A 22322-nucleotide genomic window follows, 5' to 3' on the forward strand; every position below is an offset into this window, starting at 1 on the left:
TGGGGAATCAAATGGTCCTTTGGCTTTGCAGACAAGCGCCTTAACCGCTAAGCCATTTCTCCAGCCCTCTCCCTTATTTCTGAGTCTCTTGAGGAACCCTCAGCCCACCAATTCTGATGCAACAGTTAGCCAGCCTGTCCTAGGGATACTCCTGTCTCTGCCTGCCCAGAGCTGGGATTACAGGCACATACCGCTGGGCCTGGCATTTATGTGGGTGCCTGGCATCCACACTCGTACTCATGTTTACACAGTGAACACTTCGCCCACTGAGCCGTCCTCGTTTCAAGTGGTCAGTCTCCAGCCTTTAAAGCCTCTGGGAGAGCCTACAACTACAACTTCTCAAGCGGCCTCTCCTGCTGGTCAGTGACACTCTGGAGGAAAGGTGAGGGAGTCCCTTCACCTGCCAGTGGGCTGGGTGTGCCCAACTTTCTTTCCTAAAAATGTGAGATTTTCTTGCATTTGACAAACACATGACAAGGTTAGAACCAAAGACAGCACTGTGGGCTCCAGCCTGCTGGAGTGGAACATGCATACCGTGTACACCATGTAGTTCATCAAGTAGTCAATTTTAGTTCTTTTAAATCTCGTTTTCCCACTGTTCTTCATGATCTTAGTGTCAGCACCTACAAGTGGAAGATTCAATGTGATTAGTAAGTAGGGGGAAGAAATTGAGTGTTGGGCATGTCAACAAAATTCTTCTTCCTGGGGCTGGAGAGCATGCTCAGAGGCTAACGGCACTTGTCCCTAAGCAAGAGGGCCTTCTAGATGGAAGACTGCAGAATCTGACTCCCCAGAACCCACACATGTGTGACCCCAATCCACTATGGGGGAGGGAGGAGACCATGGACTTGTTGGGGCTCAGCTCTGGGTTGAGGGAGAGACCTTGTCTTAAGGAAATATGTGGAAGGGCACCTACCATACTAATGACCTCTGCATGCACACACGGAGAACATGTCTGATGCACACACATGTGCATATAACATATAGCATACACATGCTCTGCTTATCACATGCATCCTCTATACACTCACCAAACAATTATTCTTCATTTGGTTTCCATGGTAAATGGACAGCAAAGTGATTTTTTTACACTAATTTTTAAAAAGTTAATTTGAGATAGGATCTTACTATATAGTCCAAGCTAGTATGAATGTCACTATGGGGCTGGAGAGATGGCTTAGCAGTAACTTGCCTGCAAAGCCAAAGGATCGAAGTTGAATCCCCCTAGGTTCAATGTAAGCCAGATGCACAAGATGGCGCAAGTGTCTGGACTTCATTTGCAGCATTTGGAGGCCCTGGCACGTCCATTCTCTCCCTCCCTCCCTCCCTGTCTGTCATAGATAAAATATTAAAAGTCACTATGCAGTTGGCCTTAGACTAGCAACCTTCCTTCCCCAGCCTCCCACATGCTAGAATTACAAGCCTGAGCCCCCGTGCCCGTCTCTTCCCTCAGGACTCTCAGAAAGTACCTGCAAAAATGACCAAGCCATGGCACACGTCGGTGTTCCTAATGACACAGCCGCGCAGCAAAATCTTGTCAGCATCCAAGGAAAAACTCCCGTTCCTCCAAAACAGTGTTCCCGTGAACTTATCCAGCCTGTTGTTCGGTTCTTCGCATTCAATGAAACCTTAAACACAGGCATGAGACACATTGTCAATGACACAGAGAAGACTTGGCTGTCACCAACAGAGACCAAAGACCATGATGAACATTTCAAACAGGTGGCAATGTTTCATACAAACCATCAAACGCTGCCAAGCTCTCTTCTCTTTGGAGATACTGGTCTGTGATTTCCAGTGCCATTTTGAACTTTAAATTGGTTTCTCTAAAGGAAGGGGAGAATTAGATGAGCATGTTCTGGAGTTCAAAAAGACATACAGACAACTGGACTAGCAACACTAGGCATGCCTGCAAGGGAAGGGTTTACTATAGCTGATTTTTTTTCCATGTATGTGTGGTGTGCACGCATGTATACCTGTTCATAAGTGTGTGCATGTGTGTACAGGTCAGAGGCAGACATCAGGCAACTTCTCCAATTATTCTCCACATTATGATTCTTACTTTGTTTTTTTTTGAGGTAGGACCTCACACTGGTCACTCTGTAGTCCCAGGCTGGCCTTGAACTCACAGTGTTCCTACCTCCTGAGTGCTGGGATTAAAAGTGTGCACCCCCATGCCTGGCCACCTTATTTTTTGTGAGGAAGAGGTGAGGTAGGGTCTTGCTCTAGCCTAGGCTGACTTGGAATTCACTAGGTAGTCTCAGGGAGGTCTCGAACTCATGGCGATCCTCCGACCTCTGCCGCCCGAGTGCTGGGATTAGGGTGCACCGCCGCACACAGCTTTGCTTATTTTTTGAGTCAGTGTGTCTCACTGAACCTGCATCTTACCAATTTGGTGCAACAAACAACCCAGCAAGGCCTAGAGGTCCTTTGTCTCCACCTCCTTAGCTCTGGGATCACAGGTACACACCCCTGTGCCTGGCTGTTCACGTGGGTGCTGGAGATCTGAGCGCAGGCCTTCACGCTTGTATGGTAAGCACTTTACCCACTGAGCCATTGCCCGGGCCCGAGCTGGTTCAATTTGGAAATTCTTAGTTCATCCAGGAAAGATACTGGATGATTCACCGACCCACCCCCGACCCGAACCACCACCAAACATTGGCCTGCTCCAACCCCAGTGCGAAGGACAGTAGCAAGCAGGGGCAGGCAGGGCCACCCGCTGAGGGTAAACACCCTTCAGGGGCGTCATGAAGAGCCCCCTGGGAATCTTGAATCTCCCCCGTAAGGAAGCTGTCCACTATCTCAGCTGTGACAGGGCTTCTTATCAGTTTCTCACGGCGAAGCTTGCCTTGTCACTGGCAGCTCTACAGAGCAAGGCTGGCCTTCCTCTACCTTCACCTCGCCACAAAGCAACAGGTGAATCTCCAGGAAGTGAGGAACGGGGTCTACAGCGAGCAGCATTACCAGCTGGGACTTCCTTGAGCCACGTTTCCTTCCTTCCTGAGCCTTAGTTTCCTCATGCGGTAAACATGCTCGTAGAATTGTTAACAAGACTAATGAGCTAGCACTTAGAATGCCTGCACCACCACAGCTCTCAACAAATCTTACAACCGATCAAAAGCACAACTTTACTCTTCTTTAAGTGGTAGCAGAGTACCTCGTGACGCTGGGGGAGGGCTAGGGAGACGGCTCACTGGTTAACACTGGGCTTGCAAAGTCTCGTGGCCCAGGCAGGGTTCATTCCTCAGCACGTTCAAAAAGTCAGATGCACAAAGCGGCACATGTGTCCGGAGTCCCTCTGCAGAGGCAGGAGGTCCTGTGTGCCCATCCATACCCTCTCTCTCCTCCCCTGTTCTCTCTCAAATAAATATTTTTAAAAATTAAAAAAAAAGGGTGCCGGGCGTGGTGGCTCACGCCTTTAATCCCAGCACTCAGCAGGCAGAGGTAGGAGGATTGCCATGAGTTCAAGGCCACCCTGAGATGACATAGTTAATTCCAGGTCAGCCTGGACCAGAGTGAGACCCTACCTCGAAAAACCAAAAAAAAAAAAAAAAAAAAAAAAAAAAGTTAAAAAAAAGGAGATTTAAAGTTACCTATGAGCAAAGACTATAAAATTTTGTTTTCTCTAAAACAGAAAATAATGTCCACAGTTATTCTGGGGGGGGGGTCCTCGTTATTGCTCGGCAGTTTTTAAGGGGTCTTTAAACGCACTCCTGTTGAGAGCTGGAGCTGGGGTAGTGGGAGCTTCAGATTATAGACTGGTAGCGGGCCGTGGGAGGAGCACTCAGCCACCTAGCTCAGAACTGCGTCCTCCCGGGCCGTGGGAGGAGCACTCAGCCATCTAGCTCAGAACTGCGTCCTCCCGGGCCGTGGGAGGAGCACTCACCCACCTAGTTCAGAACTGCGTCCTCCCGGGCCGTGGGAGGAGCACTCACCCACCTAGTTCAGAACTGCGTCCTCCCGGACCGTGGGAGGAGCACTCAGCCACCTAGCTCAGAACTGCGTCCTCCCGGGCCATGGGAGGAGCACTCACCCATCTAGCTCAGCTGTTTCCACATAGCAGAGACTGTTGGGCTCAGAGCTGGATAACAGAAGAATGTCAGCCTGTTGAAAACAAAAGGCACCTATAACATAGGGCCCCCAAGGATGAAGGAGCATTGGGCTGGGGCTGGGCATGGGGAGGAGTCAGGGGTGGGTATGTATGGCAAGGATGAAAGGCAGAACTTGCTCACTTACTGGGATGAAATCATTCTTTTTCAGACGAATCACGTCTCCAACTTGAATGTCTTTCCATTTGGTGATTTTGAACCTAAGAGGTAAAAACAATGACAATTTGGGTTTTGAAGTTGCAGGCAAACATAACCTTCTCTCTGGACATCACCGCTTTTGCTCTCTTCATGGCATCACCACAGGAAGTACTCATGAGAATCGTGTCCTGAGACAGGCACTGAAGACGGGGTGACTTTGGCCTGTTCTGTCCACCCTCACCTCACCCGAGGACGTGTACACTGGGGGCCAGCTCAACATGTGGAAGGGAAACATCGGACTTCTCTTTGTGCTCCTCTTCAGAAAACTATTTTTTAAATATTTTATTTATTTGAGAGAGACAGAAGAAGGGGGGGGGGGAGAGAGAAAGAGAGAAGGTATACCAGGGCCTCCAGACACATGCGCCTCCTTGTGCATCTGGTTTACATGGGTCCCGGGGAATTGAACAGGGGTCCTTAGGCTTCACAGGCAAACGCCTTAACCACTAAGCTATTTCCCCAGCCTAGAAAACTAATTTGACACTCTCCATAAATGTACACAGCCCCTCCCATGACCCTCTTCGTCCTCTTCTCCTGGGCCCTCCACCGAGTCCCTCTCCTTTCTGGCCAGCTCTACTCTGAGTCCAGGCTCGTGTCTGCCTCCTCCTCCCTGCTTGCTCCCTTCTGTCACCCATCACTTGCTCAATGCTAGTACCAGGAGAGGGATACATGGTGCTTCACACAAAGGAACACGAGAGGCTTCATGGGGCTTTGGAACTGGTCTCCTCTCATTGTTTAAACTCCATACCTATTTCAATTTTTTTTTTTTTTTTTTGGTTTTTCGAGGTAGGGTCTCACTCTAGCCCAGGCTGACCTGGAATTCACTGTGGGGTCTCAGGGTGGCCTTGAACTCACAGCAATCCTATCTCTGCCACCCGAGTGCTGGGATTAAAGGCGTGCGCCACCACGCCCGGCTCCTATTTCAATTTATCATGAACTGATATTTTAAAAAGCTTCAAGCTATAGTTCTGTGCCTTAAATGTTTTCACATATATACTAGTCATGCTCACACAAGATTTTTTTTTCCATTTGTGAATCGTGATCCATATGGGGGTCACATAATTGAATGTGGGAATTCTGAAGAGCTTGGAACAGCCAAAGGTTTTTGCACACAATATCCCAAACTTCAAAATCAAATGCACAAGGAGTCCAAGGTGTTTCTAACAGTACTTTCCCCTGTTGTATTGCAAGACTTTACTACAGCCTTGGATATTTTTAAAAAATTATTTATTTGCGAGCAGACAGAGAGTGGGTAAAACAGGCCCTCTGCAGACAAACTCCAGATGCATGCACCACCTTGTGCATCTGGCTTAATTGGGTCCTGGGGAATTGAACTTGGGTCCTTTGCCTTTGCAGGCAAGTGCTTGAACTGCTAAGTCATCTCTCCAGCCCTTGACTTTTTTTTTTTATAATTTGTGTGTACGTGTGTATTTGTATGCGTGTGTGCATGCTGTACACATGTTGGGCCTCCTGTACCTGCAAACAAACCCCCAGTGCTTATGCTACTTTTTGCATTTGGCTTACATGGGTGGCTTCGGAACTGAACCCTGGGTTTGTAGGCTTTGCAAGGAAAGTGCCTCTAACCACTGGGCCATCTCCCCTGTCTCCACAATACAGACTAAGTGACCTGTATCCATTTATTTGCAAGGGTGGGAAGAAGTCATACCAACATTTGTGACAACTTTTAACTTGACTCTGGAAGTTTGTCTGTAAATCAAGTCATTCTGCTGACACATGAAAGACTTTTAAGTGGGATCTTAGTCTCTATTTTTAGCACTTGAATTTGCAATTCTGTCCGTTTTAAAAACAACTCATGCCTGATCCCCCAGTTGGTGCCTTGGTCAAAGCTGAATGCATTGTGGGTTCCTTAACCAAACACTTAGCGAACTGTTTCTACACGTTAGAGGCTGGATAGAAACTTACAGTGCAGGCCAGGAGATGGGTTGTTTACACTTATAATTCTACCAAACTTCATGTCATAACAAAAAGATGAAAACTAACTGCTCGGGAAGCGTTGGGAAAGGTGGCAATGCAGCGCTGGCAAAGTGGGGAGCTGCCCAGACCCCAGGTACCCAGAGGACAGACTCGGGGCTCCTCGAGGCAGAAGTAGCCCACGGGTGAGCACCGGGGGTGCTCATAGCAGCGTGCACAACCCTATCTGAGGATGGCTCCAGGTCAGGCGGTGGCGCAGGCTCTCTGTAACAAGCAACATCATCATCATTACGAAGCTAATGTCAGGGGGCTGTGAAGGTGTCTGAGTGGTTAAAGTTGCTCGCTTGCAAAGCCTGTTGGCCCAAGTTCAATTCCCCAGCCACCCACATGAAGCCAGATGAGTATCAGCTTGCAGCTGCAAAAGACTGTGGAAGGATATACATACATGTGAATTATTCATTTATACAAGAGATGGACAGAGACAGAGAATAAGATAGAAAGTGAGTATAGCCACACACCAGAAAAAACTCCAGATGCATGAGCCACTTTGTGCATCTGGCTTTAGGTGGGTATTGGACAATTGAACCCAGGCCATCAGGCTTTGAAAACAAGCGTTTTTAACTGCTGAGCCCAATAATTTTGTTAAGCTAATGTACTCAGAATTCTAGATTCTTTTTTTTTTTTCATGATTTATTTATTGATTAGAGAGAGAGAATGGGCATGCCAATGAAACTGCAAATGAACTCCAGATGCATGCACCACCATGTGCATCTGGCTTATGTGGGACCTGGAGAATCAAACCTGGGTCCTCAGGCTTCACAGCAAGTGCCTTAACTGCTTAGCCATCTCTCCAGCCACCATAGCCTTCTAAATTCTAATAGTAATCTCTCAGTATATCTCGGGATACGCTTACACCTAGCCTCTCTGCAAGTTAATAGCAAATACTTGAATTCCAGGTACCTGCCATCCTTAATGACTTCACACGTCCTGTTGTTGATTTCCCTGTCCATTTTGTGGCGAGCCTTTGGAAAGCAGACGGGGGAGTGTTATTCTAATCATCAGCACATCACACATAAGTGACAAACGACACTGTGCTCAGAGCAATGAGGAGCATGGTGCATGTGCAGTCCTTACCACGTCATCCACCAGATCTTTGATGGCTGTGATGCCCAGGACCAGAAGCAGGGGCACAAGAGTGGTGTACCACGCCAGGGTGGAGATCTGAGGAATTGCCTATAAGAAACAGAAAGTGTTTTATATATGACGGCATATCTCACATGAGGTTCTAAGTGTCCTAATTCTAATAAGACTGTTCAAGACAACGCTGAGCAGCACATGCAGGGACAGGCCCTCATGCACCTTCCTGGTGGCTTTCTCTAGCACCTGGTGCCTGAAACAAATGACAGCGGTGCTTGGCATGATCTCATTGTGGCTTAAGGTGGAAACGAAGGAGCTTTTGGGGCATGATACCTGAAAGAGCTGCTCTGAACTCTTGGGTGGAAATCAGAGTTCAGTGAAGGGACAGAGTGGAGAGGAAGCAGTCCTTAATGCTGGGGAAGGTTCAGACTGCACACAGTAGTTTCTAGGTCAATGGCTTCTGCGGATCCCATGATGTAGAAACTGAACACGGTAGGAAGCATCTACCTCTGCACGTGACCAGTAAGGTGCACAGATCCCTCCATGGTCACTGCCACAAAAGGGGCTGGCCTCAAAGAAACTCCGCCTTCATGATTTCAGTCTCCCCAGTGGAATGAACCAGGGGAAGGACTGGGAGATAAGTTGAATAAACATGCCTCTGGGGAGTCGCCAGGCGTGGTGGCGCACACCTTTAATCCCAGCACTCAGGAGGCAGAGGTAGGAGGATTGCTGTGAGTTCTAGGCCACCCTGAGACTACAGAGTGGATTCCAGGTCAGTCTGAGCTAGTGTGAGACCCTACCTTGGAAAAGCAATAAATCAAAATAAATAAATAAATAAAGATGTCTCCAAGCTGGAGATATGGCTTCATGGTTAAGGCATTTGCCTACAAAGCCAAAAGGATCTTGGTCTGATTCCCCAGGTCCCACGTAAGCCAGATGTACAAGCTGGCATAGTATGTGTCTGGAGTTCGTTTGCAGTGACTGGAGGCCCTGGCGTCAACCCCCTCTCAAATAAATAAATAACAATAAAATATTTAAAAAGTTGTCTCATCATCGTCTTGCTCAGCACTGGGTCACGTCGTATACTGGTTCTTTGAGCGAAGCTCCCAAGTCAGCCCTGCCCAGCTCCTCTCTCACAGGCTTTGGAGATCAGATGCGTTACCGCACCGAGCTGCAGCTCTCCTCTGCAAGATGGGAGCCAGGCTGGGGCTAACCTCACAGAGAGGAAGGATTAAGAAACGCCTTAGAAAGACCAACGCCTTCAGGTGCATGGCTGCACCCTAAGGGAAAATAGCTGGGGTGCAGGTGGGAGACAAAGCTTCCCCCACAGTGTGACTATGTGACTCTCCCCTCTTCTTTCCAGAAGGAGGTGAAGAAAGAGTGGCTCACTGAGCAGCTGCTGCCCCTCACAGCCTCCCGCGTTCCTTCACCTCTACACTGCCTGCCTGGACACTCCCCTTCAACAATGCCATTCTTCATGATTAGGTCAGCAGTTCGCTTGTTCCTCAGGATCTAGGAGAGTCGGTTTCCCCCAGGGTCCTTTCTGCTCTGTGCCTCCTGCACTCCCCCCCCCCCCCCACCCAGCTACCTGGAAGCCAGCAGTGGGACTTTTTCTAGTCCAACCCTTGAGATAAGAATCTGATAAGCCAAGTGTCATGCTGCCTTTATAGCCTGGTATCAGGTACTAAAGGTTGATTCAGAGCATGGAAGTGTGGAGGGTTTTCTGGATTATAGCAACTGCTCCTACACAGATAAAAGTCTTGCTTTACTGATAAGTGAGCCCTCCACTGCAATTAAAAAAAAAAGGAAAACAAAATAAAAATTGTAAAATCAAGTCAGGCATGCACACCTTCAATCCCAGCACTCAGGAGACAAAGGTAGGAGGATCACCATGAGTTCGAGGCCACCCTGAGACTACATAGTGAATTCCAGGTCAGCCTGGGCTAGAGTGAGGCCCTACCTCAAAAAAAAAAAAAAATTAAAAAAATTTAAAAAATTAAATAAGAAAATATCTTGCTGTAAAAGAAATTTAAGTGGTAGCTTTTTACTTTTATTTTTTAAGTGTTTTCATTTTTAATGAAATCAACACATATATGCATTATGTATAAAAACTTTATTTAAAAATTTATATACTCTCCAAACCGCCCTTCTCCCCCATTCCCCTTCTTCTGCATCTCTGTTTTTCCCCTATTTTCTTTTTTCTATTGATGTCACTATATTTTTTTGGTGCTATTTTCCAAAATCCACAACAACCTGTTGGTGGGCACAATGGTTTCTTTCTAATGTAAAACCAGTTCACAAAAATAACTTATGAAATCCAGGCGTGGTGGCGCACACCTTTAATCCCAGCACTCGAAAAGCAGAGGTGGGAGGATCGCCGTGAGTTTGAGGCCACCCTGCGACTCCATAGTGAATTCCAGGTCAGCCTGGGCTAGAGTGAGACCCTACCTTGAAAAACAAAACAAAACAAACAAACAAAAACTTATGATGTTCATGACCAAAATATTAATAAAATGTTAATAATATCCTCAGAAAATCTAGGCAACGAAGTACAAAAATAAGAGATAAGCACAAAAAATGGCTTATTTATTTTAGTTGTGTTCATTTCAGGGACATGGTTTTATCACTCATATCAGCATAAAATCAGTGAAAAACAACAGAGGGCTGGAGAGACGGCTCAGGTGGTTAAAGACATTTACTTGCAAAGCCTGATGGCCTAGGTTCAATTCCCTAGTGCCCATGTAAAGTCAGATGCTCAAAGTAGTGGAAAAAAAAAGTAGCATCTGGAGTTCATTTGCAGTGGCAGGAAGCCCTGGTGTGCCCATTCCCTCTCTCTCTCAAATGAATAAATAAATAAATATCAATGAAAAAAAAAAAAAAAAAACAAAACAGAACTAAGCCACGCCTGGTAGTGCAGCCCTGTCATCTCAGTTACTCAGGAGGCTGAGGCCAGAGGATCACTAGTCCTAGGCCTACCTAGGCTACACACTGAGTTCAAGACCAGCCTGGGCAGCTTAAGGAGATCTTGTCTCAACATGAACAAGTAAAGAGGCCTGGAGATGTGGTTCGGTGGTAGAGTGCCTGCCAGCACGTGGAAGGCTGAGGTGCTAATTTCCATATTTAAACAAGAAAGAGAAGAAGTACAACATAGAATTGGAATCATATTTCCATTTGTTCCCCTTTCTTATTCAAATATTGAGCAGGCTTGCTCTCAGATGAGACATACGTTCCCATGCAGAAAAAGCCTGATATTAAAGAAAAACAGGCTCACAGTTGCTCTCACTGTGCTCCCACAACTCCAGTGCCGCTGTCGTAACTCACACCAGATTTAAGACGTGAAAGGGCCATACCTGTAATATGAGGAGGACCAGGAAGTAGAAATTGGCTGCTCTCTTAAATTGTTCAAACAAATTCATTGGTAGAAATGTGAGTGAGTTGTACTTGTACGTTTTAATTGCGTTATTCTGTTGGAAGGAATAAGACAGTCATTCCAAACGATGCCACGGATCTAGTACCCACACCTGCAAACACACCGCGTCCCATGTTCCCTGGCCGGGGGAGACTTGGAACCACTGTGCATCACTGGGAAGACACGGAGATTTTGCACATGCTTTTTATTCTAGCCAAGCTCAGAATGACTGTTTGGAGTCTACATCAGACAGGAAGAGAAAACTGACATGAAACTGTGATGAAACATGTCCTCATGTCACCTGCCCCGATACCTTTAGGGCTTGTTAGAGCTTGAGGGAGGCGAAGACGGATACCAAGAAGAGTAGGAAAGGAACTTTTATTAGGGGAGGGTGGAGGCCACTGTGTAAGAAAGACATTCTTGTGGGTTGGTGATGTTCCTGCAAAGGTCTGTTCAGGTCCTAACCCTGGGTTCTTATTTGTATATGGGGCCTTTGCAGAAGGACTGAAGTGACATGTCAACAAACCAGGGAATGGCACGAATTGTGAGCAGCCTCAGAGGTTGGGATAGGCACAGATCTAACAGGTTCTCGCGAAGGCAATGACCCTGATAACACTCCCACTTTGGACTTGTGCCTCCCATAACTATGCAGGAGTAAGCTTTCTTTTTCACAAGTGACCCTGTTGTGGTATGTTGTGGTCTGAGTGTAAAATGTCCCCCATAGGCTCGATTGAACACTGTCCTCAGCTGGTGGCGCTGTTTGGAAAGGCTGTGGGACTTTTAGGAAGTGGAGCCATGCTGGAAGAAGTGGGTCGAGGTTGGGGAGTGGGGCTTGAGGTCTTGTGGCCCGGCCTCACTTCCTGCTCCCCTCTGCTTCCCGAGTGCAGTGGTACCAGCTGCTTCGCGTCCTTGCCACCACGCCTCACTTCCTGCTCCCCTCTGCTTCCCGAGTGCAGTGGTACCAGCTGCTTCGCGTCCTTGCCACCACGCCTCCCCACAGTGACGGAGTGTACCCCTCTGGAACCGTAAAGCCAAATGAACCCCTTTCTTTCCTTAAGTTGCTTCTCATCAAGTATTTGTTCACAACAACGAGAAAGTAACCAACACGTGGTCCCTTGTTACAGCAGCCCTAGCATGCCAGGATATCTTGCACATGAAAGGCCACACTTAACAGGTGTTAGTTATCACACCTTTCGGGAAAGAAGTGATTTGAGGAGATGATATCTTTAAATTCTTTAGATTAATCCCAGGCAGGGACAAGGGAGGGGGAAAAAAGTTGATTTATTTCAAGCTTCTTATTTTCAAACAAAGGCTTCTGTGATAATATTTTATAATTACTCATAAAAATATCTTAAAGAGAGCCCTCTTAGCTACATAAGGGGAGTTTCAATCAATGTAATTCTGCTTTGTTTTGATTTATGTCACACCTACCTAGCTTCAAGGTAGCTAAATGCCAATAAAAATGGCATTCTAGGGCTGGGGAGATAGTTCAGAGGTTAAAGGAGCTTGCTTGCAAAGCCTGAAGGCCCAGGTTCAATTCCCCAGTTCCCATGTAAAGCTAGATCACAAAGTGGTGCAAGAGTGTGGAGTTTATTTGCAGTGTCAGGAGGCCCTGGAGTGTCCTTACAAACTCACACTCCCTCTTACAAATAAACACTACTTTTTTAAATGTCATTCTATAGCACTAACAAGGATTATCCATGGCCTACTCTCGTCTAGTAGAGGTGACCTGGAGTACTGCATGAAAGTGACTAGAAATACCTGGAATGTCATAAAAACTATTTAGAAATCAACTTACCGCATATTTGCTCTCCTTAATACAAAAGAACTTTGTGTTCATGAAATGAGGCTGTTCATGGAACTTTCGGTCATTTGCTTTCACTTGCCATGTGCAGTCTGTGAAAAGGAAAGAAAAAAACCAGAAACACACAGTCAGTGTAGAAGACATCCAGTGAAATTGAGATATTTTGAGTGGATCCTGAGATCCAACAGTCCTGGATATCTGTCTTGGAAAGAAACTTTGGATGCTGAGGAGGAACCTTGGGAGAAGGTGGAAATCTACAAGCAGGGGCCAGACATGGATCCTGACCTTAGAACCCTTGCAAAGACTCAAAACTGCTAACCAGTAGGTCTGGGACTTCCAGCCTCCAGAACCATTAGGAGAAGGAACTGGTCTTTCTTTGTGCACGCGCGCGTGTGTTTGTGTGTGGTGCACACATGCTTATGTGGAGGTGTGTGGTCTACAACACAGAGTCCAGAGGAGAACACCTGCTGTCTTCTGTTTGAGTGTTTGCTTGAGATGGAGTGTCTCTGAACTCAGAATTGTGGGGTTTAGTTATGAATCCCAATGATTCTCTGGTCTCTACTCCCTACAGATCTCAGGTTACAGACGTGCATGGCTATGCCCAGCTGTTTATATGAGTCCTGAAGAGTCAAACTCAGGCAGTCTCAGACCCTCACACTTGCAGCAAGTTCTGTAACTCCTGAACCATTACTTCAGCATGAGAGGACACATTTCTAATGTTTAAACCACCCAGCTTGCAGTTCTATCAAATGAATAATGACCTTGTGACCTAACCAATTGCTGAATTAACATTATGATTCTTAGGACAAGTAATTTACATCTAAACATAATCCAGAAAAAAAAAAACAAAAAACACGTGGGGCTGGCGAGATGGCTTAGTGGTCAAGGTACTTGTCTGCAAAGCCAAAGGACCCGGGTTCGATCCCCCAGTACCCATGTAAAGTCAGATGCACAAGATGGCACATGTGTCTGGAGTTCATTTTCAGTGACTAGAGACCCTGGGATGCCCATTCTTCCCTCTCTCTCAAATAAATAAGAATTGAAAAATACTTTAGACCCAAAACGTTACAGTTTAATTACATTAGGTTTTCAATCACATTTACGTAATGTGCAATATTTACATGGCTTCAAATGCTCAGTGAATGAATAACTGAAGAAGAACGATCTCGCCGACCAGTTCCACACTTCTGCGTCCTGACCTTGGGAGGCACTGTGCACGTCTCCCCGAGGACAAATGCTTGTCATCCTCCTGCCACTTCCTGCTACTGTGTGAGCTCAGTCCAATCCCCTGACAAGTCTAGACTGCAGGGACCTTAGAAAGTCTGCAACACCTCTGCTGCTGGTGGGAACATTTCTCACCCAACCACCATTTCTCCCTCCCCGCCCCCTCACACACACACACACACACACACACACACACACACACACACCCCTCTCCCTAGCCCCACTCTCCCTGGGGTAGGTCCTCCCATTTTAACAGTGTCGTTCCGACGCTGCTGAAGGGGATGCCCCTCTGGGCACTCATCTCATCTCCATCCTTCCCGTCCTGAAGCCAGCCTCACTCTCAACCTTGATGACTGCCTTTTGTGGAGGCTCTGTGTGTGCCAACATCATCTTGATCTCCCTGGAGTCCAGTGACTACAGGGCTCTTCAGGCCTTTGCCAGAAACATAGGTACATCCACAGGTGTTGGCAGCTGAAATGGCCTGGTTTCTGTTGAAGGCCCTTCACTGGTGGCCTCTTGAAATACAGGTATTTTCCCCCATAGCCCCAGAGACCTTTAGACCTTTCCATGTGTTTGAAGGGGCCACGCTGTGCAGGAAGTAGGCCAGGACTAAGCTCATGGGACATAACCAGAGACCTCTGCAAGCCTCAAGAGAGGGAGCCCAGGTCACTCTGAGGTTGCTGGAGACTTGTAGCTTTCTCCCTTGGTGGCTGTGCCGTGCCCTGCGTGCTCTTAGCATAGCCCACGGCTGGCTGGGGTGACAAGTTCCAAGTACATTGATCATACCTGCTCTTTAGCTAATCTGGATAAAACTACCTAAACACTAGTATCCGAAAGACTGCAGAATTCTCCCCGCTCCCAGAAAGCGGTCCTCTCCGCACACGTTCAACAAGCCAGCACAGGTCTCTTTCATAGCTGTCCTTCGACAGTGCTGTCCACGTGTTCTGAACCTAACTGTCCAGGGTAGAGGGCAGGACCATGACCAGCCATCTGCTCTGGGACACTCGCCCTGAGCCCAATTCCACCACACGGCAGCGTTTATCTTTTACTCTGTGACCCGTTCTTTACCAGTGCCAGCCCTGCCCCCACACGCATCTGCCCTCTCGTGTGCCAGTGGCCTGTCTGCAGTGGGGCTGACCCCGGCCATGGGGAAGAGGCAGACGGGAACGAGGAGGCTTATTTAAGCAGGTACAGTCTCACCGCGGACAACGGGAGTCGGCCCCCCTCCTTCACGCTCTCCATCAATCACCAATACAGCTCCACCTGTGGCAATGGGTGCCATCTCCTCTTTCCTGCCCTTCTGGGGGAAAGCAGGGCATGCCCATCACTTCCTTGTATTCCCCATAGGTCTTCCATGTAGCACTCAAAATACGTTCCAGATGAGTAAGAAATGCTCAATCCAGTCACCCGTAGCTTATTTCCTTCCTCCATTGATGGGTGACCTATTGGTGAAGGTCAGCAGTAAGGGGAATTTGGGATGAGGCCTTCTTAATGCAGAGGTGACTAGCCCAGCAGTCAGGCTGCCTCTGCTGGGGAAACAGAGCCATGTTTTGTTCTTGGCCATCCATTCCTGACTTCTGCTGTTCCATACTTGTTAGCTCCTGCAGCAATGCGTCCCACTCTGCCAGGTAACTTGAGAAGTAGTTACGGCTCAATTTGACCGCAGAGGAAACTGAGGCAGAGTCAGAACCCAGCGAAGGGGATCAGAGCCCCTACTTATTACAGCCTACCCTATAGCGCCCTGCACTGCAGAGGCCTTTCCTCAGTGATAGCTCGGCCAGCAAGAGCCAACAGCAAGGGTCACTGCAGAGGACAAGGTCCCCTCCCTCCACGGCCACAGCTTGTAGCCACGCCTAATCCTGGTAGGTAGGCATAAGTGTACAGCTGCCAAGAACACTCAAGAGAAGGGTGCTGCTAGTTAGCAGTGAAGCCAGAGGAAGTGCCTCTCAGCACTGGGCTGTCCATGAACCTGAAGGCTGATGAACATGCTTCGAGTGACATTCAAGTTCATAGGGACCCACTTCCCCAAGATGACATTCGACTGGCCAGGCCAGGCTTTGATGAAGTTAACTGGTGTGGCACACAGTTTTTGGAGGTAGGACTAGTTAAAAGAACGTTTCTAATATGCTATAAAATGATCAACTGCATGACAACTACAGACATAAAGATCAACTTCTGAAAATGCTTCAGTTTTTCTCAATTTATCTTTTTTAAATCACTCATCAGACCAGGAGAGCGGACAGAGCAAAAGCTGAACATGTTAACAGCACAAGGAAACCAGCCAGCCAGCCAGGAGAGAAATGGGCACAAGACACAAGTCAACGGCTTATACGCAAAGAAGCGCGAACCGCTTTTCCATCGGTAAAAGGATCTGCAAGGTCATCAAAGAGAAATGCTATCTTTCCCAGGGGTACTGACTTTTGTCATATAATGCTAAAACACCTGCAAAGAATTAGTAAATCTGACAACACTCTGGGCTGAAAAGAATAAAAACTTGGGACCCACTGTGGCCTGTAATTTGGCCCCCTCTCTAAATTCAGTACCCACAAGTGCTGCCAGAGCAATTCTATGTGGAGAAGCTGCCCTCCATGCATGCCCTGCTCTGCCAGGGGACGGAGGACGCGGCGTGGAGCCACCGAGTATGGCCCTGTTCACCAGAAAGCTTAGAAACTACTTGGGGCGGCTGGTTAAATGTTCACCTAGTGAAAACTGAGGCAGAAGTTAAAAACAAACAAACAAAATCGTGAGGTGACTTTATCCAGACAATAGTGACACTCTGCATATCACATGGCTAAGCGACAAAGGCAGAAAGACTTGCCAGAATGTGACACACGGAACCAATGCTCCGTATGGACGCAAGCATGCGCATGTGTGCAGTGCATTCACGTATGTATGCGTCTGAGGGCTGTAGTCATTTGTTTACATTGATGGCTTCACAGTTGAGTTCTGGAAGGATCTTTGAGAAACTGGTAAGAACTGCTTCTTTCTAGGACAGGAAAATGCAGAGTTGGGGAATGAAAGAGCCAAAGAGGTTTCATTTTCACTATCCCTTCCCCATTAGATACATTTACATGTATTATCACCATGAATAAGCTTGGCATTTCATTCCTTATGTCAATTTATATAAAAGCAAACACGTTAAGTTGCTTTAATTATGTGTGTGTACACCTGTGTGTGCAGATGTGAGCGCCCGTGAGCGTGCTCGCAGAGAGTAGAGCGCAACATCAGGCATCCTCCTCTCTCTCCAGCTCCGTTTCCTTGAGACAGAGTCACATGCTGCCCTGTTCCCTCTGAGGCTCCTGCGGGTCACCGGACCCAAGTGCAGGGCTCTTCCACTCCAGCTGCTTGGACCAGAGGCCACCGTGGTAGAACAGAGGGTGACAATCAAGTCACAGGATTGGGCTTTCCAGGGAATGGGTGGAGCTTGACCTCCTCATACCATGGCTTCTAATTTTCCTAAATGAGGCTCAGCCTCTGAACACATTCCCAGTCTGCAATCTGTGGACAAATCCGACGGACAAAGGGCAGGTCGGCCGGAGTAAGGACCGCTTTGCGGCAGTGCTTTTCAAAGCAAGAGATCAAGACGCCGCCGCTTATTGGCAATGCCAGTTCTCAGGCCTCGCCCCAGAACCCCGGCAGCAGAAAGAGCTCAGCGGAGGGTTTTAAGTCACCTGTGAATCTCACACACGTGCATGTTCAAGAAGTGCGGATATCAAGTACGGTAGTTGTGAAACCATCAGTGGATGCAGCATAATCTCAGCCTCCCAACTTTGCATTTGTAGCCTGGGTACGGAACAGGGATTCACTCAATGCACACAGAACACGAGCATGTCTTAAATGCACTTGGGTATGCGAAACCCATCCCAGCCAGGGGGAGGTGTTGTGTGCGAACACTGAAGTTTCTTATTCTCCCAAGGGGGGCTCTCACTCTAGCCCAGTATTAAAGGCATGAGCCACCATACCTGGCTGGGAAACACTTTTTAGAAGAGAGGGCCCTGTGGGAGGTTTTTTTTTTTTTGGCTATTGTTTTAAAGAAAAAGCCTTTCCATGTTGGCCAGGCTGACCTTGAACTCACCACTTCTCTCTTAGCTGCTGGAGTGCTGGGATTACAGGCATGAACCATACCAGGCCCTACATTGATTCTTTTATTTTATTTTGAGATTGGGTTTTGCTCTAGTCCAGGCTGACCTGGAATTCATATGTGGTCCCAGGCTGTCCTTGAACTCAAAGCTATCTTCCTATCTGTGCCTCCCAAGTGTTGGGATTAAATGTGTGTACCACCACACCCAGTCTCTACATTGATTCTTAAAAGCTCTTAATTATTCCAGTAAAGGAAGAGGAGTCCAAGGCATTTCAGGGAAACAGGGTATCATTAGCCAGTGCACAAAGGCAGGAAAAGTGTGGTCTGAGTTCACAAGGGAAGAGCTGGGCACTATAGAAGCATGGGGGGGGGGGTCTTGGGAGGGGCAGGCAGCCAGCTAAGGGCCGGGCACATGGTGAAACCCTTGTGCCACAGAACCTTTGCCCTCAGGCTCCTTTGTGAGCCCCTCTCCCTTGCCCCCAGGACCTTCCTCTGCTTCAGACACACCCAGTTGTAACAAAACCTCCTGGAGCAGCTCAGTCTCAGACACACTCCCTGGTACAGACCAGCCCATGAAAAGACAAGTCATTCAAAATGTGCAACTTTTGGTTTCATTATGAACTTCAGCCTTTGTCTTTGTCATTGTGCATGCACTGGGTAGCATGCTCCCTTCCTTTCCCTTCCCTCCCTCCCCCTCTCCTCCCCTCCAACAGACTGCCTTTGTAAAGGTGAGAGTGAGAAAGACAGAACTGGTGCATCAGGGCCTATAGCCACTGGAACCCAACTCCAGACGCGTGCATCCCCTTGTGTGATACGTACTGAGGGCACTTACTGGATGCCCAAAGAACTCTGACTCCATCGCATTTATTTACGACTGAACCCTCACAATCACCCCAGGAAATCTGCCTGAATGCTAAGCCCATTTTGCAGATGAATGCATTGAGGCACACAGGAAGTTTCTCCCTCAAGCTCATACAGAAAGTGGTGAAGGCTCAGACCCATGCAGGTGGAGTCCGGAACCTTCCCTCTTAACCACCTTGCATTTGACCTCTCAGATACACAGGGACATGCATGGAGGTCTCTGACACAAGTTGGTCACAGAAGAGTCTACAGAAACGACCAGGAATGTGTAATGTGTAAAGGGAAGGAAGAGGAAGATGAGGGCTTCCCAAGGGAGATTCTTAACAATGCTTCCAAAAAAAAAAAAAAAAAAAAACCAATGCTTCCCCACCAGAGGAACAGGAAGATAATGGTTAATGCAAAGCTCAGTGGACTTGGTAGCCGGGCTCCTTGGTGCCAGGTAAGAAAGCATTATCTGTGGGTGGCAGGAGTCCCCAGAAGGGAATGAGCCAGAGGGACGGAGGGAATGATGGTTGACAGCAATTTCCAGAAGCATGGTCATGAGAACAGGACACAAGACACCCACTCGATGCAGGAGGTGGAGTTCAGGTCAGAATGTGGCCTGGGGCAGGGAAACTGCCTGTGTGGGGAATCCAGCCAGAGATGGGAGGTGAGGGTGGGCGCTCTCAGGAGGAAGGAAGTGGCACTCAGGTGTTATCTGAGGCTCAGGAGAGCAAGCCAAGCCAGCAACTCTCTCCAGAGTGTTTCCATCCTGAGGACTTCATCTCTGGTGCAGAATCACCCCAGGAGTAGGGTCTGGGGAGACCAGAATGGAGGCAGGCCACTTCAAACCCCGCATCCCACACCCAGGAACTTACAGGCACCTCTGGCTAAGCAAAGTTCAATTGGTTTCCTCCGATGTGGATGCAAAGTCTCGATGACCAGGTGGTTAAGAATTCTAAGCTCCCAACCTCAGGGGCATCCTGACCATCCAGAGATGGGCTGCTCTCCCACACGCCCATCAGGAAAGAGTTACCTCAGCAAACATTCCTGCTAGTTCCCAGTCAGTCCTTGCTCACGGTCAGACAGGGCTCAAGTTTCCAGTGAAACAAACCTGTGGGCTTATCGCTCCTCCAGGCACCTCCAAAAGGCACGCTGGTACTTGCTTTCCAGTCCCACAGCACATGAGAACGGCCCTTCAGAGGAAAAAGCACCTTCAATGGGCCTCTCAAACCTCTTGTCTAGCACAAGTCTCACAAGAAAGCTCAGCTGGCTGGGGCATTTTCTTGCTTTAAAACAAGAAAACCAGGGCTGGAGAGATTGCTTAGTGGTTAAGGCGCTCGCCTGCAAAGCCAAAGGACCTTGGTTCGATTGCCCAGAACCCATGTAAGCCAGATGCGCAAGGTGGTACATGCATCTGGAGTTTGTTTGCAGTGGCTGGAAGCCCTGGTGCGCCCAATTCTCTCCTCTCTCTCAAATAAATAAATAAATATATTTAAAAAAGAAAGAAAACTAGCTGTCTGTGTGACAGTCATGTTATAAAGTAATGACCTCTGTCTGCACACATTTGGGTGCTGAGCTTCTGGAAGGGCCCTGGTGTTATTCGGCCCCATGGTAAGTCATAGGGTGACTCATGTTCTAGGGTCTTTAGGAACTGGATTCTCTGGAGGGACGTATCTGTGATGCACAATGTCAAGAAAGACTGATGGTGGCTTCATAAGGGAAAGTCAGAGTGATAGTAAACAACTGGGAAATTCCTGAGAGAGAAGTTTGAGAGAGAGAGAGGAAAAGAGGAATAAAGGAGAGGAAGGGAAGGGAAAGAAGGGTTGGCTGGTCTTGGGGTGCAGGGCAGAAGGAAACAATGGCAAAGAGCTCTGGGGTTTGCCGAGTGTCCTCTGCGAGCAGGGTGGACAGGAGGCTTAGAACGCGGGTTCATGACGAGTCACAGGCAACGCTATGACAGGAGTTTTGAAAAAAACCAGGAACCACTAGAAGTTCCTGGGAATATAAACCCCCCTGGAGTGAGATTAATATGAACCCCCTTGGAGTGAGAGTATGAAGAGCTAAGATCAAGGCAGGGTGCAATGCGTGCCTGCAGTGCAAGAGTTGGGATCTGCAATCAGATGACCAGGAAAGGGTCCTGGCCATCAGAGCGTGCTGGAGGGGTGGAAAAATACAGCCACACGCTTCCCAGCCACCACGTGCTTCTCTGACATTTCCGCAGGCACCCAAACCCAGCCCCCTTCACAGGGTCCCGGACCACACATCTGACTGCGCGGCACCAGGCACCAGCTACAAAGTTCACCCATCACCCGGCGGAACCAAATCTCCTGCCAACTTACCACATATCTACAGAGCACAGAGATGCCGAGATAATGACCGGAGGCTGGAAAGAATGAGGAAGAAGCAGGCGGTATTCCCTCTGGGCGATCAACCTGAACTCCCCTGGTAACCTGTCAGGCGACTTTGGCTTTTCGTCTCCATTCCACCAATACCAGTCTGGAGCTACTGACACACAGGCTGCCCTCCTGCTTGCGTTGACGGTGGCTCCATCTGAATTTCACCAGTGACTGTGGGTCTCAGACCTCAGCAGTGTCACAACGGCAGCTAGAGCCCACATGGAGGTCGAATCCATCTAAATGACCTGAAGGGTTGGTGGACCGGCGAGCCACCCAAGTGGATGGCTTCCCTGGGCTTCGGAGGCTCAGGATGACGACCCTTAGGAGTCCCTTGTGCCCATGCCACACTGAGACAGACTGTCCCCACAGTGGAGGACCAGAGTGTCCCAGTCTGACTAGAACGGGAGGAAACACCATTACAGACATGGGACGGCAGGACCGCCACTTCTTTCTCTATTTTGTTTTCTTTTTGAGACAAGGCTATGCTATATAGCCCAGGCTGGCCTTGAACTTGTGGTCCTCCTGCCTCAACCCAAAGTATTCTGGGATCGCGGGTATGTGCCACTATGTCCTGTGTTTGTCATGTTTCTGCAGGTGCAGCTTTTCAAGAAAAAAAAAATGACTTAAGCCTGGCATGGTGGCACACACCTTTAATCCCAGCACACAGGAGGCAGAGGTAGGAGGGTCACCGTGAGTTCAAGGCCACCCCGAGACTACATAGTGAATTCCAGATCAGTCTGGGCTAGAGTGAGACCCTATCTTAAAAAAGAAAAATGGCTTAACCGGGCACAGACCCTGGAAGTGAAAAGTAAGGAGTAGAGGGGGGTGTGGAAGCAACAGAGACTTGTGGCAAACCTACAGGGCAACACAGGACGATGGAGACTCGGGGGGAAAGCAGAGGTTCTTGTGAGGAGGCTGGAATGGCAGCTTGGAGAGGCAGAAATGGCACAGCAGGGTGCCTTCCGCCTGGGGACCAGCAATTCTCCTCGAATCTGAGCAGCTATGGGGAAGATAAATTAACTCGCCATCCTGGGCAAATCTGAAGTCCAAACAGAAAGGGCCCAGCTTCCTCAGAGGCAGATGAGCGGCGAGAGCAAGTCGCCTTGGCTTGCCGGGGGTTGGAGGAGCGGCAGGAAACAACAGAGCCAGGGCGACACAAAGTGGCATGGCGGAAGTAAGCCAGAAGTGACTG

At 48.4% G+C, this 22322-nt stretch overlaps 1 protein-coding gene across 1 annotated transcript in view; it reads right to left on the bottom strand.

The window, feature by feature from the left end:
- Positions 1 to 22322, bottom strand: part of Atp8b1 (ATPase phospholipid transporting 8B1) — a 145108-nt gene that overhangs the window by 48532 nt on the left and 74254 nt on the right. The window contains exons 3-11 of the mRNA XM_045135070.1: positions 12581 to 12678; positions 10724 to 10837; positions 7371 to 7469; positions 7197 to 7258; positions 4237 to 4309; positions 4034 to 4104; positions 1744 to 1826; positions 1470 to 1628; positions 535 to 623 (exon numbers count right to left, since the gene is read on the bottom strand). Of these exons, the coding sequence (XP_044991005.1) occupies positions 535 to 623; positions 1470 to 1628; positions 1744 to 1826; positions 4034 to 4104; positions 4237 to 4309; positions 7197 to 7258; positions 7371 to 7469; positions 10724 to 10837; positions 12581 to 12678 (848 nt within the window). The remainder of the gene's footprint in view (positions 1 to 534; positions 624 to 1469; positions 1629 to 1743; positions 1827 to 4033; positions 4105 to 4236; positions 4310 to 7196; positions 7259 to 7370; positions 7470 to 10723; positions 10838 to 12580; positions 12679 to 22322) is intronic.

This window comes from Jaculus jaculus, chromosome 15, assembly GCF_020740685.1.
Source record: "Jaculus jaculus isolate mJacJac1 chromosome 15, mJacJac1.mat.Y.cur, whole genome shotgun sequence".
NCBI lineage: Eukaryota > Metazoa > Chordata > Mammalia > Rodentia > Dipodidae > Jaculus > Jaculus jaculus.